General features: G+C 38.9%; 1 protein-coding gene across 1 annotated transcript in view; it reads right to left on the bottom strand.

The window, feature by feature from the left end:
* The window catches only part of LOC140464058 (dynein axonemal heavy chain 17-like), a 408,886-nt gene that overhangs the window by 313,905 nt on the left and 78,082 nt on the right, over positions 1-16,899 (bottom strand). The window contains exons 13-15 of the mRNA XM_072558720.1: positions 12,869-13,038; positions 9,981-10,203; positions 1,303-1,419 (exon numbers count right to left, since the gene is read on the bottom strand). Of these exons, the coding sequence (XP_072414821.1) occupies positions 1,303-1,419; positions 9,981-10,203; positions 12,869-13,038 (510 nt within the window). The remainder of the gene's footprint in view (positions 1-1,302; positions 1,420-9,980; positions 10,204-12,868; positions 13,039-16,899) is intronic.

Raw genomic sequence — 16,899 nt, 5'->3', positions numbered from 1 at the left:
TGACTAATTAACCTAGCCTGCAAAGTCCTGGACACTACAGGGCAATTGAGCAAGACTAATTCTCCTAGCCTGAATATTTTCAGACTGTTGGATGAAACCCACATAGATGCAAGAAGAATGTGAAAACTTCACACAGACAGTCAACCAAGGTTGGAATCGAACCCTGGTTCCCTGGCACTGAGGCATCAGTGGTAACCATGTTGCCACCATGCCGCTCCCATGAAGGTGGGACTTCACCTCCACAAGGACTGTGCAGTGGTCATTAATACAAAACTTTCATGGATAGATACACCTGCAGCCAGCACACTGATTTGGATAAAATAAAGTATGTTTTTCCCTTGTTAGCTCACTCACCACTTGCCACTGACACAGTCTATTAGCCATGTCCTTTAGGGCCCGACAAGAATGCAAAAGCAGGCAAAAAGCAATTGGTTGAGGGTGGCAAAGGTCAATTAGTTCACAACGTCTTTGACTTACAGAAGGAAATCTGTTACTTGTATATTAAGCATGGTCAATTATAGGTAATTGTTGGGCATTAATTAAACATTCAGTTTTTGAATTATGCATAACTGCCTGCCTGCTTGCCTCCCCTCTGTAGCTACAGCCATTCTGTGATGTCTCAAAAGAGGAAGCATTTGATGTCCACCATTATACTTCAGCACTTCCACAACCTATGGGCACTAAGAGAACTGAAATGCATTATCACTCAGAAACATCATTTTAATTTGATCTGTTCAGTTTTCCTGAAAATTTTGGATATTTGTATTGTTAATTTGGATTAGTGATGGTTCTTTCAAATGGAACAGTCAGTTTGTCATAAATGAAAATCTCAAACTTTAATAGAAATATAGTTGGTCCCAGACTACAACTGTATTTGTTGAGTTCCAAGATTTATTCTGTAAGTAAGTGCTTACAAAAATGTTCAAAGAATGGCTTTGGCTCTACCCTTCACCAACTGACTTTCTGAAGTAGAATACTTCAGTTGATAGACTGCCTAAATTTGAGTTTCAGACAAACTGCTAGTATGCTTTGTGATCAAGCCCCTTAAGATCACAGACCTCAAATGATCTGGCATCAAGGCAAACCAGAAAGGATAAACCTCACTTTTTTGCCATAACTCCATTAAAATTGCTGGTCCAGCATCAGTAAATATAAGCATAGTATTTTAAAATATTCATGTCACTACCATTTTACCAGACCTAACACATTTAAATTAATTGGGTAAACTGTTAGTTTAAAATAAAAGGATTGTCATTTTAATATCAATAACCATTAGTTAGGAATTTTCTAGGAAAGGCTTACCTCAAATCGTAGACACTTTCTTCGAATGACATTGACTTCATTGGCTTGTAAAGGTGCCACAGCATGCTTGCAAATAACAGAAATTTTCTTTGTGTTGTTCCATTGTTCTGGAAGATCCTAAATATATGATATTAAATAAAATAGCATAATTGTTTCATATTTTTCTTTGAAACTGACTTAGGAGTATACAACCCAACAGGTTTACTCATTTTAAATTAATGATTAACTAGGTTAGACCAGCCACTAATAGGGTACCAGTATTTGTGCTGCATGTGAACCAACTCCCAAGCTATTTATTTAATCTACCACACACTTTCACACTTATTCTCAAGACACAAAGTTCCACTCAACTATTGTCTGCTCCACTCTCTCTAAACCCTCACACTATTTTTCCGATATTAAATTTTGGATGAGCAGAAATTTCCTCTGAATAAATAGATAATACTGAAAATGTTCCTTTAATTCAAGACCATAAAGTATGCTCTACAGTGACCAGTTATATTCCTCACCCTGGAAATTGACTGAAATTGTATCAAATAGGGTGCATCATCAGTGCTGCATTTGATTGCAAGATAGCTTCAAATCATATATCATTGTGGTGACCTACATCCACCTCTGCTATAACATTGCTCTCAGATTTGGAGATGCCAGTGTTGGACTGGAATATTCGAAGTTAAAAATCACACAACACCAGGTTTTAGTCCAACAGGTTTATTTGGAAGCACTAGCTTTCAGAGTGCTGCTCCTTCATCAGGTGGTTGTGGAGTATAAGATCATAAGACACATTTTATCATAAAAGTTTACAGTGTGATGTAACTGAAATTCTGTTGAAAAAGTCCTGGATTTTGTTAAGTCTCTCATCTTTTAGAATTAACATGTTGGTTTCAGTTCTTTGATATGTAAATCGCAGAACTTTTGTAGAAGTTACATTCTCAAGTGAACTTTAATAACAGGTGTCATGTTGGCCCAGATAATGCATTGAAGGTTTGAGGTGCCCTATGAGGCTGTCTGTATCACAATGTTCAAACTGATTCTAATCTTAAAAAATGGATTTATAGAATCTTACATGGATTCATGCAGTTTTTAAGCAAAGTAAAAATAATTCTGCAAGTACAAAATCACCCCACAAACTTGTGTGTGCATGTGGGTGGGTGTGTGTGTGTTGGGTGGGGAGCGGGGGAGGTGCAGTTATGACTGTGAGAGAGTGTGTGTGAGTGTAAAGGGGTAAATGTCTAAGAGGGTGCGTGTGAGTGTGGGAATGTGCCAGCATATGAGAGAGAGCTTGTATATGAGAGAGAGTCTGAGAGAGTATATGGATCTGTAGGAGTGTGTATGAGAATGTCTGTCTGTCTGTCAGTGTGTCTGTGTATTGCAGTGGGGTCACAAACAATCCAGGTCTTTTTCAAAATATAATTTCAGTTACATTATACTGTAAACTTTTGCTATAAATTGTTTTATGATCTTATACTCCACAACCGCTTGATGAAGGAGCAGTGCTCCAAAAGCTAGTGCTTCCAAATAAATCTGTTGGACGAGAACCTGGTGTTGTGAGATTTTTAACATTGCTCTCAGACAATGCCTCAGCTTATCTACTGCTGCAACTTTCATCCATGTCTCTGTACTAGAGTTTTTGTGGCTGCTCTCCTACCCCACCTCCGTGAACTTAAATTTATCCAAAACTCTGTCTGTATACTAACTAACAGAGTTCCACTTACTTTTTACCTAGTATTTGCTGGCTTACACTGGCTCCTAGTCAAATAATGTTTCAATTTTAAATTTTAATCTTTTCCTTCAAATCCTCTCGTGCTGTCCCGTTCCTCATCTTTCCTTCCTGTCCTTCCTCTAGCCATACAATTCTCTAAGATGCTTGCAGTCCTGTAAATCTGCACTCTTATACATCCCCTATAATTACTGTTCAATGGAGTAATTGTATAATGGGGTCAGCCAGGTGGACTGCATAGAATGTGAGTTCCTGATTAAGGCTGTTAATGTGGATATAAACAGGAGTATTGGGGAAGTGATGGCCGAGTGGTATTGTTGCTGGACAGTTAATCAAATATCCTGGAGGCCTGTGTTCATAAGCCTGCTGTGGCAGATGGTAGAATTTGAATTCAGGTTTTAAACAAGTGTCAGGATTTGAGGCTTGTCCTCATATCCCTGAAAACTGGTGAACAGTGGGGTTTGGGATCTGGCTTTGCCACTCCTCTCCCTTGTTAATTGGCTGTCAACTGTACTGTTTAATAAAATTAAAAAATATATAAACAGGAGTATCAGAGGTTCTGTCCACTCAGAGGTAGCTCTGAGGAAGCTGAAGCAGTGACAAGTGCTATGCATGTATAAATGAAGGGTGACTTAGTGGCAGGATACTGGCTTCTGTGGAGTTATTTCATCCATGTTATTAGCTGTATGCTGATAGATGTGTCCTCTGAAATTCCTTCCTAAGCCTCACTTCTCTCAACTTCTACCTCTTCCTATGACAGGCTCCTTCAAACCTACATTTTTGATCAAAATTAACATTGATATATCAAACATCACACAACACCAGGTTATAGTCTAACAGATTTATTTTAAATCAAGCTTGGAGTGCTGTTCCTTCATCAAATGAAGGAGACTGAAGTGAAGGTGACTTCACCTGCTAAAGTAACAGTGTTCCAAAAGCTTGTGATTTCTACTAAGCCTGTTGGACTATAACCTGATGTTGTGTGACTTCTAAGTTTGTCCACCCTAGTTCAAGGGTCTAGATTAGAGTGGTGCTGGAAAAGCATAGTAGTTCAGGCAGCATCCGAGGAGCAGTAAAATCAACGTTTTGGGCAAAAGCGCTTCATCAGGAATACAGGCAGAGTGCCTGAAGGGTGGAGAGACTGCAAGCAGCTTAGACAATTGTATGGCTAGAGGAAGGACAGGAAGGAAAGATGAGGAAGGAGACAGCACAAGAGGATTTGAAAGAAAAGATTAAAATTTAAAATTGAAACATTATTTGACTAGGAGCCAGTTTTTACCACCCTAGTCCAACACAGGCACCCCCACATTATCATATATCCTAATAAATCTTTTGTAGGTTGATGTCATATGTTGTTTCATAACATTCCCGTTTATTGCAATGTTTCAATCCTTTAAGATAAATGCAAGCTGCTTAGGCAGCTAAAATATAATGTCAATGGTAGAATCATTGGAGACCAGATTTGGAAGATTATTTCGATATTGTATCTATGTATCACTCAACATATCGTCTGGTTGCGACGTTTACATTCTAATCACATTCTAGATAAATGTATGGAGTATCTGAAGACACTCAAGACAAGTCAATGTAACATAAATCAAGTAGTTGTTTATTGATCCATACAAATGTGTGAAATTTGGACTAAACCAAGGGCATTGTCCCAAGGCATCTCAACACTTCAAACAAACTCTCATTTATATTATTCTCGTCACATTATATCATTAATTATATGCCCTTATTTAAATTTTCAGTTCCACATTTACAACCTCAAAACCAACTCCTTTTTCTCCATCTTTCTCTAGTTGCTGGGAACTAGAGACTTTCCATTTCGTTCTCCTATTGCTTCTGTCGTCATGAATAGCAAAATAACAATGTTGTTTTCCATGCAATCTTGAACTTTTAATTATGAATAAAACTATTCTCCACTCCACTACTCCTCAGATTCATCCTATTTGGGCTCAGTTTCATCTGGCAACCCAATATCCCAATTAGTCTTTTGATTATAATTGTTTTCTGAAAATTCAGCTGGGCTAAATGACATGTCATCACGTGTATATAGCATGTTTCCACATTAACCCTTCCAGTAAAGATGTTTATCCTAAATTCATTATTGAATGCATCTTTGGATATCTAATTGGTCTTGGTTAATGAATTCCCACAAGTGGAAAAGCATTCTATGTTCACCCTGTCAAAATTATCAAAGTTTTAAAGGCTCTTATCATGCCAACTTTCACTTTTTTTCTATAAAGACAAGCGCTAGAATATAGTTTTCTGACAGTTGTACATTTTTTTGTTATCATTCTTATGAATATGGTCTGGCACTGTCCAGTAAACAGGTAATTATAGGCCTTGCATCTGTTACTGAGAAAGTGTTAGTGTCCATTGTAAAGGATGCAATTAGAAACACAGGATAGTATCAATCAGTTAGAATGGCTTCATGAAGGGAAAATTATGCCTGATAAGTTTACTAGAATTCTTTGAGGAGGTAGCAAGCAGAAGAGTTAAAGGCATGTAAGTGGATGTAATATATTCGTATTTTCTGAAGGAGTTTGATAAGATCACACATTAGGTTGCTGAATAAGATCTGAGTCCATGGTGCTGAAGGGACTTTAATCACATGGATAGTGGATTAGCTGACTAATAGAGATACAGGGGACATTCTCAGAAGAGTGACCTGCAGCTATTGGTGTACCTCGCCTAAATTATTTACAATCTAAATTAATAACTGAATGCCCTGTATTGATGACTATGAGTAAACATATTCTAGCCATGTTTGCAGGTGACACAAATAGAGGAAAGTGATGAGGATGACAGTTTTAGAGGGATATAGGCAAGCTAAGTGAGTGGGCAAAATCTTGGCAGAGGAAATGTGAAGTTATGCACTTCGACAGGAAGGAGCTAAATATTAATTAGAGAAAGACCACAGAATGCTTTGGAACAGAGTCTTGGGTGTCATCACCCATGAATTACTAAACTAGCACTAAAGTTCAGTATTTATTAAGAACAACAAAAGGAACGTTGGCTTTTATTTTAAAGGAAATTAACATAAAATAGGGAGATTTTGCTAAAATTATACAAGGTCCTAGTTAGACTACAACTGGCATACTGTGACCCGTTTTGAATGCCTATCTAAGAAAAGATCCCTTGGCATTTTAAGTAGTCTAGGGAAGGTCCATTAGGTTGATACCCTAGGGATGGAGGGACTATCTTGTAGGTGAAGTTAGAAAGATTGATGCTTAATTCGAAGATGGAAAAAAGAGAGCTGACCTTATTGAAATAGATAACCTTCTTCACAGGTTTGACAGGATAGAGGGGGAAAAGGTTGTTTCACCTTGTAGGAGAGTCAAGGATCAGAGGCAAATCTCAGAATAAGGGGTCACACATTTTAAGGCAGATGAGGAGGAAGTTCTTTCTCACAGTGTAGTGAATTTGTGGAATTCTGTATCATAATGGTCTGTTGAGATGGATTCATTAAGTATATTAAATATTGAGAAAGACATTTTTATTCAATAAGGGAATCAGATTATAGGGAAACAGCAGGAAACTGGAGTTTTTAGGATGATCAGATCAGGCATGATCATAATGAATGATGAAGCAGACTCAAAATGAGAAGATGTAGGCCATTCATCCCATAATATTATGGCTTTATAGTAATCAATATCAGCAGTATCCTAGGCCAGTAACACCACTGTCTGGTCAGGGCAGTGTGCATGAGTTGAAGATGACCTGCAACCAAAAATGTCTGGGAAGAGTGTCCTTGCAGTCAGCCTTATGGTGAAGCAATGTGGAAAGGACATCCTCACAGTTTGACATGGTAGAAGGAGTTTAATTTAGATAAATGTGAGGTGATGCATTTTCGGAAAGCAAATCTTAGCAGGACTTATTCACTTAATGGTAAAGGTGTTTGGGAGTGTTGCTGAACAAAGAGACTTTGGAGTTGAGGTCCATAGCTCCTTGAAAGTGTCACAGATAGGATACCGAAGAAGGCATTTGATGTGCTTTCTTTTATTGGTCAAAGAATTGAGTACAGGAGTACAGCGGCTGTACAGAACATTTGTTAGGCCTATTTTGGAATATTGCGTGCAATTCTGATCTCCTTCCGATAGGAAGGATGTTGTGAAACTTGAAAGGGTTCAGAAAAGATTCACAAGGATGGGTGTTGCCAGGGTTGGAGGATTTGAGCTATAGGGAGAGGCTGAACAGGCTGGGGCTGTTTTCCGTAGAGTGTTGGAGGCTGAGGGACTGACCTTTTAGAGGTTTATAAAATCATGAGGGACATGGATAGTGAAATAGACAGTCTTTTCCCTAGGGTGGAGGAGTCCAGAACTAGAGGGCATAGGTTTAGGGTGAGAGGGGAAAGATATAAAGGGGACAAGGAGCAACATTTTCACGCAGAGGGTGGTGCATGTGTGGAATGGAGTGCCAGAGAAAGTGGTGGAGGCTGGTACAATTATAACATTTAAAAGGCATCTGGATGGTTATATGAATAGGAAGAGCTTGGAGGGATATGGGCTGAGTGCTGGCAAGTGGGACTAGATTGGGTTGGGATATCTGGTCAGCATGGATGAGTTGGATCGAAGGCTCTGTTTCCATGCTGTACATCTCTATGACTCTATGACACGGTGAAGCAGTCTGTGAAGAGTGTCCTCAGAGTCAGCGTCAAGATGAAGCAATCTGGAAAGGGTGTCCAAGCAGTCCACATCACAGTGAAACACAGTCTGGGAAGAGTACCTTCACTGTCAATGTCATGGTGAACCAGTCTGGGAACAGTCTCCTTGCAGTCGGTATCATGGTGAAGCAGTCTAGAAAGGGTGTCCTCACAATCAACATCATGAAGCAGCAGTCTGGAAATTATGTCCTTGCAGTCAATGTCAGGGAAAGATGCCTGGGAAGCATGTCTTCACAGTTGATGTCACTGAAAAACAGAGTCTGGGAAATATGTTTTCGCAGTCAACATCAACATGAAGCAGTCTGGGAAGGGTGTCATCACAATCGGCGTCCTGGTGAAGAAGTCTGGAAAGAATGTCCTTGCAGTTGATGTCATGGTGAGGTACTCTAGGAAGAGTGTTTTTGCAGTCAGAATCACAGTGAAGTAATTTGGGAAAGGTTTCCTTGCAGTCGGTATGATCGTGAATCAGTCTTGGAAGGGTTTCCTGCTTGTTGGGGAGAAACAAAGAATGACATAGCAGGAAATGGAATGGTCTTACCCTACTGCACCAGTAGAAACTCCAAGGGAGAGATCTGACTATTTAATAATAAGGTCAATTAAAATTGACTAGTTTATAGTTTGTGAGGTCTTTGTGGTTTATTGTTTCTAAGATCTGTATTCTGTAGTATATAAAGGTATAGGAAAGAAGGGTGCTAGAGAAATTGATACTATTTGATATTAAGCATCTGGCAAAAGATTGATTTTGAAAAGGTAAGTCATGGCAGGAGAGCTCAAAGTGATAGAGCAGGAGGAGCATACTATGTGGGAAGCCAGGCACATTTCCAGTCCCCAGGAACACCTGTGCAGGAAGTCTCTCCAGTTCCTAGAAGCCAACATTTCAGAGCTGGGCGGCAGCTGGGGTCACTGTGGAGTATCTGCAAAGCTGAGAAAATCGTTCATAGCCCATATAGCAAGGTGGTCACATTGTAGGCTAAGACTTCATAGGCAGAAAGGGAATGGACAAATACAAAGTAGAGTAAGAGGACTAGGCAGGCAATTAAGGAAACACTTGTGGCCATTCCCCTGAAAAACAAATATTACTTTGGATACTATTGAGGGGAATGGCCTCTCACAACAGCCAAATTTGTGGCACTATACTTTGCTCTGCTGTACGAGGGAAGAACAAAATTGTAGAAATGCAGTAGTCATAGGGATTCAGTTATCAGGGGACTGCATAGGCATTTCTGTAGCTGCAAACCAGACTCCAGCTTGTTGCATTGTCTCCCTGTGCTAGGGTAAAGGATGTTTAGTGTTGCTACAGGATGTCCTGGAGAAGGAAGGTGTGCAGCCAGTGATTGTGGTGCACAGTGGTACCATTGACAAAGGTTAAAAGGGATAGGATCCCACAACCAGAATTTAGGGAGTTAGAAAGCAAGCTGGAAAGTACAACATCAAAAGATTGTATAACAACATCTCAGGATTACCACCAGTGCTAGACAGACTTGAAATGGCAGGTAGACCAGATGAACATGTGGCAAAAGAAATGGTGTGAGGGGGAGGGTTTTAGATTCCTGGGGTACTGAGACCAGTTCTAGGAGAAGTGGGACCAGTACAAACTGAATGAGTTACAGCTGTGCAGGATTAGGATAGATGCCTTGGGGTAGTATTTGCTGGAATGGTTAGGGAGGGTTTCAACTAAATTGGTAGGGTGATAGGACCTTTTAGAGGAGGAGTCAGAGGAAGGGGAATCAAGTATAAAGAACAAAAAACAAAAAGGGATAAGAGAAATGATTTGTAGACTCAAACAAGACCACAGTAAAAAAGGAATAGGTTCTTCAAGTTGAAACTATCAAAGACTATCACAAATTATTAGATTACCTACACTACAGAAACAGGCCATTTGGCCCAACAAGTCCACACCGACCTTCCGAAGAGTAACCCACCCAAGCCATTCCCCTACTCTATATTTACCCCTGACTAATGCACCGAACTCACAATTTAGCATGACCAATTCACCTGACCTGCACATCTTTGGATTGTGGGAGGAAACCAGAATACCCAGAGGAAACCCATGCAGATATGGGGAGAACATGCAAACTCCACATAGACAGTTTCCTGAGGTGGGAATTGAACCTGGATTCATTATGCTGTGAGGTAGAAGTACTAACCACAGAGCCACCGTGCTGCCCTAATTTTTATTTAACATAAGTGGATAATTAAACTGCCATACATAGCATGGAATTCATGTTTGAAGCAATGACCAAAAGTCTACAGATATATTGATAGAATTAAGAAAAGGTTATTTCTTACATGTAATTGTGTGTGAACTTCTTCTGGCATCTCTACATCATAGGTCTTGAGTAGTTCAATGGTTTGCTTCAAAGGTTCAAACATATTGTCTGTGGTCACTTGTCGTTCTTTTACTTTTTTCAGATATCCCATTACTTGTATAAGGGCTTTCAAATCCCCTTCTTTCACTGTTTTAGATAATTCAGCATTTGTCTCCTTTATGAAAGCCTCTAAAGTACTCAGACTAAAAAAAAAATAAATAGTGTTATGAAGCTGCTATCATTTATTTTAAAGTTTGAAACTTTGTACTTGTGGCATATGGGTTTTGGGTGTCAGAAGTGTTTTAGCAATTAACTTGTCACTAGTTATATGGACATGGTGATCTTCATTAAAATACAATATGAAGAGGTAATTGTGAGAGTTAATGAACAAACCGAGTGAAGTGTAATACATTAGGCAGTTGGATGAAGTTGCTCCTGAGAATGGAAGGAGATAGCTTAAAATTGTTAAAAATGTGCTACTTCAGTGCAAAGAGTTTGTTTAAATCCCTGGACAGGTGATTTGAAGCTAAGAAACTTTAAGCTCAGTTATATGATAAATTAAGGAAGACAACACCAGATTCCCACAAGCAGGAGGAGTTGAAGTCACAGCTAAGTCAAACCCTATGTGGGATAGAGAACAACATTGTCTCTGGTGTTTTGAGTACTATAATTGGATGCTTTTGTGTTTAATAGGATTATAATTTTACCTTGTATTTGAAATCTTTAAGCATGTTTTACATGTAAATAGTTTGGATTTATCTATTTTATGTTCAGATATTCTGCACAATAAACTTGTTTTATTGCTTAAAACAAATCTGCAATATTATGTGCTTATGTTTTGGTGAGAGACCACCTCGCCAAAGCCAATAAACAAAATAGGATTTATCAAACTTAACAGTTGAAAAGCACAGCAGGTTGGGCAGCATACAAGGAGCAGAAGAATTGACATTTCAGGCATACAATCCTGATGAAGAGTTTATTGGGCGAGATGGGGGCTGAGAGATAAATAGGAGGATAGCGGTGGGACTTGGGAGAAGGAAACTGGGAAGGCAATCGTTTGTCACCTGGTCTGACCTACATGTGATTCCAGATGCACAGCAGTGTAGTTAACTCTTAATTGTCCTCTGGCAATAAATGCTGATCTAGCAAAATTAATTTGTGATTCCCTCATCCCATACATGAATAAAAAAATTAACAGAAGTTAGTTTACAGGAGAAATTATTGCAAAGCTTTCTGCTTCACTGACAATAGGAAAGTATGAAAACAAAAGGACATTGTTATGTTTTGAAGTTAATGGCTGGAGCTTTCAACCATGAGTGAACTTGGAACTTGCTGAAAGTTTTAATAAGCTATAAAGTGGTTCTTTAACTGACCATGGGTATTAACATCTCACATCACAGTGTGCATGGAAATGACATACTGAACCTGCTAACAGGAGTATTTCTAATGAAAGGGCAGAGTTAAGAAAAATCAATGCCTAGGCTGCACCAGAGGAATAGAAAGAAGACTGACAAAAAAACTTTTAAAAACCCAAGAAATGTAGTCCATACTGACCCATAATATGACTCTGCCATTAAAGACAAGATTATGGCTGATCAAATCTTGGCTTCAGTTCCATTGAGAGTTCTGTATTCACCTTGATGCTACTATTGTTCAAGAATCTACCTATCTCAACCTTGAATATAGTTAAATGACCAGCCTCCACAACTCTGTTGGTTAAATAATTTCAAAGTTTCCATAAGAAATTCCTCTTCTATCCAAAATTGATGTTCCTTATTTTGAAACTATGTCTTAGAGTTCTAGATATCCTCCATAAAAGGGGAAAACCTTCAACATTTACTGTCAAAGCCAATTAGCATCTTTTCTAATCTAATGAGCTTGGCCCTGATCTGCGCAACCATATCATTGCATCAAATGTCATGCACCTCGTTTGATGAGGCTACCAAGGAATGTGACGTAAAAACAACGTTTAGTAAAAAAAATTAAGAAACATGCCTGGGTTATGAATATAAACTGCACAATCAAATACAAACATTTTTGGAATTATTAGTGTGACTGCAGTCTTTAAGCAATTAGGTATCATGGTTATCAATGCAATCTGTTGTTAGTATTTTATTGCAAATGACAAATTTGAGAACTTAATATTGGAAGGGTAATTAAATTAAAAACAATGAACTGCAGATGCTGGAAATCTGAAACAAAAACAGAAAGTGCTGGAGAAACTCAGCAAGTCTGGCAGCATCTGCAGCAAGAGAAACAGAGTTAATGTTTTGAGTCCAGACCTTTTGTTCAAACTGAAAGTAGCTGGAAAAGGGTAGTATATATGCTGATGTTTTCTAAAGGTATAACAAAAAAAAGATACCTATAGAAAAATTAGAAATTTTGCTGTATGTAGTAAGAGATAACTATTCATCACGCAAATTTAATTTGAGATGTGATTACATAATCAAAATGTACTTTTCTTTTTCCATTGGTTTTACAAAATTGTAATGATCAGTTGTACAGAATTGAAGAGTAAGAGAATATCCTCCACACAATTTATATGGAAACATTGAGATTTTCAGATTTTTTTCCCCAAACATGAAACTGAGATGGCCTGAGACATAAAGTCAGCCTAAGTCAGTGGAATTCATGTTGTAATCAATCAGTATTATTGTGATAAGACAGGTCAAAAGTTACTAAATCAGTGTTACAACATCTTCTTCCTTTTACAGAGTCATGATAAATTCAAAATCCACATTTCTTCTTTAAATGGAGGCATTCTACACGAAGCATAGAAATGAAACAGTCACTAGTGAATGTGCCACAAAAATTATACATTTCTCAGATTACACCCTATTATATTACATCTATGGTATTTGGTATTACCTGTCAGTTACATGGTTAATAAGGTATTGCTTGAACAAAAGGCTCCAGCGTTTGATCAGGTTCAGAAGTGCCTGCCTGAAAGGTCTGCAATCAATTTTAAACCAAGAATCTAGTATCTTTACGGTCTCAAATTTTAATACCTCTTCATATAATTGTTCGTAGCTGTCAATCTAAAGAAAACATAGTGAATACGTCTACACAAACACTTTTCATCAAACACACATGCTAAAAAGTTACAAGTCCATTAATTAACAGAAAATGATACATTTAAAAGTATAACAAAGAGAAATTTGTGTAATACTGTATCTGACAGTTCTATGCTGACATTATCAATTTGTCAGCAATTGGCTACACAAAACTAGCTACCCACGTAGACTATAGATTCCTTAATTAGGTAAATCACTAGAAGTGGTGCTGTGCAAACAGATTTCTCTACTATAACTTTGGATTAAAAACTGATGCCAGGAAAGTACAACTGTTCCTGATCCAGTTTTGAGTAGAAAGTGGAAGTAGAAGTAGAGCAGAGGTAGAAATAGAAGGAAGTAGAGTGGATATTCTTCTACACTTGTGATTTCTGTCAGAAATATAGCAGTTTAACAACAGCAGAGGAGGGGCAGTTTGGAGTTTCCCAACCTTTAGAACAATGGAATTGAGTAGTACACTTTGTTAATTCACTTTTGATATTTTTCTCCAAATCCAAGTAATGTGTAAAATTATACATTCATGAGTCCATGCTCAAATGCAGCAAGCCCAGCACAATATCGAGTTTAGGCTGAAAAGTGGCATGTTACATTCACTCCATGCAAATGCCAGGCAATAAACATCAAGGAGAAGTTAACTGTCTTTCCCTGACATTTAGTGGGTATTACCATCACTGAATCCTTCATGATCAACATATTGTGAGTTACTATTGACAAGAAACTGAATTGGACTAGCCAGATACATGCAGTGGCTACAAGAGGTCAGAGGCTGGGAATCCTGCAGCAAGTAAGTAACCTCCTGACTCCCTAAAGACAATCCAAATCAACAAGGCACAACTTAGGAGTTAATGAAATGCTGCCCACTTGCCTGGATAAGTTCAACTTCAACAACACTCAAGAAACTTGACACCATCCAGGAATAAGCAGACTCCCTCCCTGCTTGACACTACATCCAGAAATATCCACTCGGTTTACTACAGCTGCTCAGTAGCAACAGTGTGTACCATCTCAAAAAAATGTACTGCCAAAATTCACTAAAGATCCTTAAACAACAGTTTCCAAATCCACAACCATCGAGGACAAGGGTAAGAGATACCACCACCTGCAAGTTCTCCTCCAAGCCATTCAGCATCCTGACATGGAAAAGTATCCCTGTTTCTTCATTGTTGCTGGGTCAGAATCTTGGAATTCCTTCCTTGATGTATGTGAGCCTAATTACAGGTGGAGGCAAATAGGGATGAATCATTGACCATCAAGTACATGTCACCAGGAATGATGATGGATGCGCTTAACATAGCACAAGACAGGCAGTTGCCCAAGATAGATATTTCTAAAGGAACTATTCGGACATGTTATGACACGCATCTGGAGCAGGTGGGACATGAACTCAAGTCTCCTAACCCAGACGTGGAGACAGTACAAGACCCCTAAAGCCACATTATGCCAACATTTCTTCACTGAATACTGAACCCAGAGCCTTCAGATTATGAGACTGAGTTGCCCAAGATAAGCTTGGAGTCCTACAGATGTCTAGCAGGCCAAACAAATGGAACCCCTGATAATTAACAATTGAACTATGTACAAATGGAGGGCTTGATTGGATTCTCACTTGAGCACATGTAAAGAGACATCATTGACAAATCCATGTTGTATGCTATGAAAGGGATTGCTTTACTGCCTATCTTCTGTGATAATGATTTGATATATTATTGGCTTAAGTTGTTTTATTTGTAAAACGGAGTCAAGAGACACTTACTGACAAGATGAATGGAGTCATAATTATATATTTCTATTGTTTTGTTCTGTAAATGAACTCCAAGTCATGACTCGATTTATTTTATTCCTTCACTAAATGGAGATCAGAACTTAATATTCTCAAAGTCTTAATAAGGTTTGGCAAGGTCTGTACTGGAGGGCAGTTACTGGTACAATCTACAATTAATGGTTCAGTCCACACAGTTATGGGCCTAGGCTTACATATGACATTATTATATCCCAGAAAACTTCCTTCAGGTAAATAATTCTTAATTTTAAAGATGCATTTTGGTACATTTATCACAGATAATTGTTAATTAGAATTTTGATATTTTGAGTACATATTGGGTGGCATCTTATAGTGGTCTGAACAAAATGGCTATTGTGAGGCATGTTGTAGAATTGAGAGATATCTCTCGTAGGACTCATTCTCAATGCGGGTTTTCTCTAGGCAGTGGCAGATTAACAATTAAGTGGGGATTATTGATTTTTGAATGCTTTATTAAAATCACAACTTGTCTTGTTAATATTCAGCTCCCTATCTTGCCAAATATGCTGAACAAGATAAGTGTCAAGAATTCTCAATATGGAAGTCAGAGCAGGTAATGTGGTGAGCAACTGGTTGCTGGCTGTGACCAGCCTCCATAGTGCACAGTTGCAAACTGAGTTCCAATGCATAATTCATGATAATTATGCATCTTTCATCCACATCCACAGCCACATGCATCTTTCATCCATGGACAATGGCCAACTCCTCGCAACCATTATGGTACCTGTGCCATACACTTTGAAAGTTTCTTCAGAAACACAGGCTTGCATTGCAATGCGAATCAGCAACTAGCATCGGTAGGATACTATAGGGAAACTTTGCATGCAGGGCATGAAACCCAGCTTATGACTGAACAAAAATGCATCTCAGGTCTACTTCTTTGCTTTCCTAATGCTTTCTCATCTAGCAACCACTTGAATGCTTACAGCATTGTGGTTTTGCCTTGCCATTCCACATACTGCAGTCACACAACTAGCAGACCTTATTCAAGAGATATACATCTTGCTGTACAGCAGGGTGCCAAATCAATCTTACACCAGTAACATGAACCAGCAGCTAACAGAAATACACTACTTGTGCAGCATGCAAGCAGCCATGTCTCAAAGTCCACAGAGGTATCTGAGGGTGTTTGGGATGTGCTTCCAGATAGACTGATCAACAACAACCATTGCTGACTACGCATTCTCATCAGCACATTTGGATAAAAAGAACAGGCATGTTTTACCATAAGGAGCAATAATGTCAGTAGAAGCCATGGCCCTATAAACCCTTGTTATTCTGACACCCACTGGAGAAAGCAAGCTCTCATCACAGACAGAGCCTGTCTGTCTATGTGGACACAAAGTTAGGCATCATGCTGGCAGTTACATTGAGGGCTGAATTGAGACTCAAACAGATACAGTGCAAACACAATCAATTTCACACCAATGTGAGATGTGATATTCAGAACAATGTCACCTGTGCCACCAAAGGTGCCTTCCATATGTTTTAATCTTTCATTCCCTTCCATTTTGTCTTAGTTCATTTAAGCTTGGGTAAGCCTGCTCAGCAGTAAAGCCTGTTGAACCTAAAGATTTGGTCAGACAACCTAGCTATGTTTGTGTATGGCTGGGCCAGACAGGCTGATGGTTTTCTTGCCAGAGGTAAATGGAGACTCCTTGATGGAGATGAAGGATTAAGTCAGAGCCAACAAAGTAAAAGTGGAGAGTCATTAACCTGGCGTGTCCTAACAGAAAACATCTGAGGGTTCTGCAAGTGCTTCTTCCTTCTGCTGATTGCCTGTTTTTGTGGAAGGAAGTAGCACCTGGAGTGTGCATGAGGTTCCCTGCTCCCTTATTTTCATGCCATCGGTGGCTGAGGTGATAAGAGTGCTGCTGTGTGTATGCTTCCACATATCTGCCTGCCACTTCTGTTCCTCACTGTATATGTTTTTGATTTTGTTTTAAACCACTAGATTATCTCCTGCCTCGAGCTGAGCAGGTACCTAGGGTCTGACACTCCTTTGTCCCAACAGCTTGACACATTTC

This window comes from Chiloscyllium punctatum, chromosome 39 (genome assembly GCF_047496795.1).
Source record: "Chiloscyllium punctatum isolate Juve2018m chromosome 39, sChiPun1.3, whole genome shotgun sequence".
Classification (NCBI taxonomy): Eukaryota; Metazoa; Chordata; class Chondrichthyes; order Orectolobiformes; family Hemiscylliidae; genus Chiloscyllium; species Chiloscyllium punctatum.
This window is presented reverse-complemented; position numbering and strand designations above follow the sequence as displayed.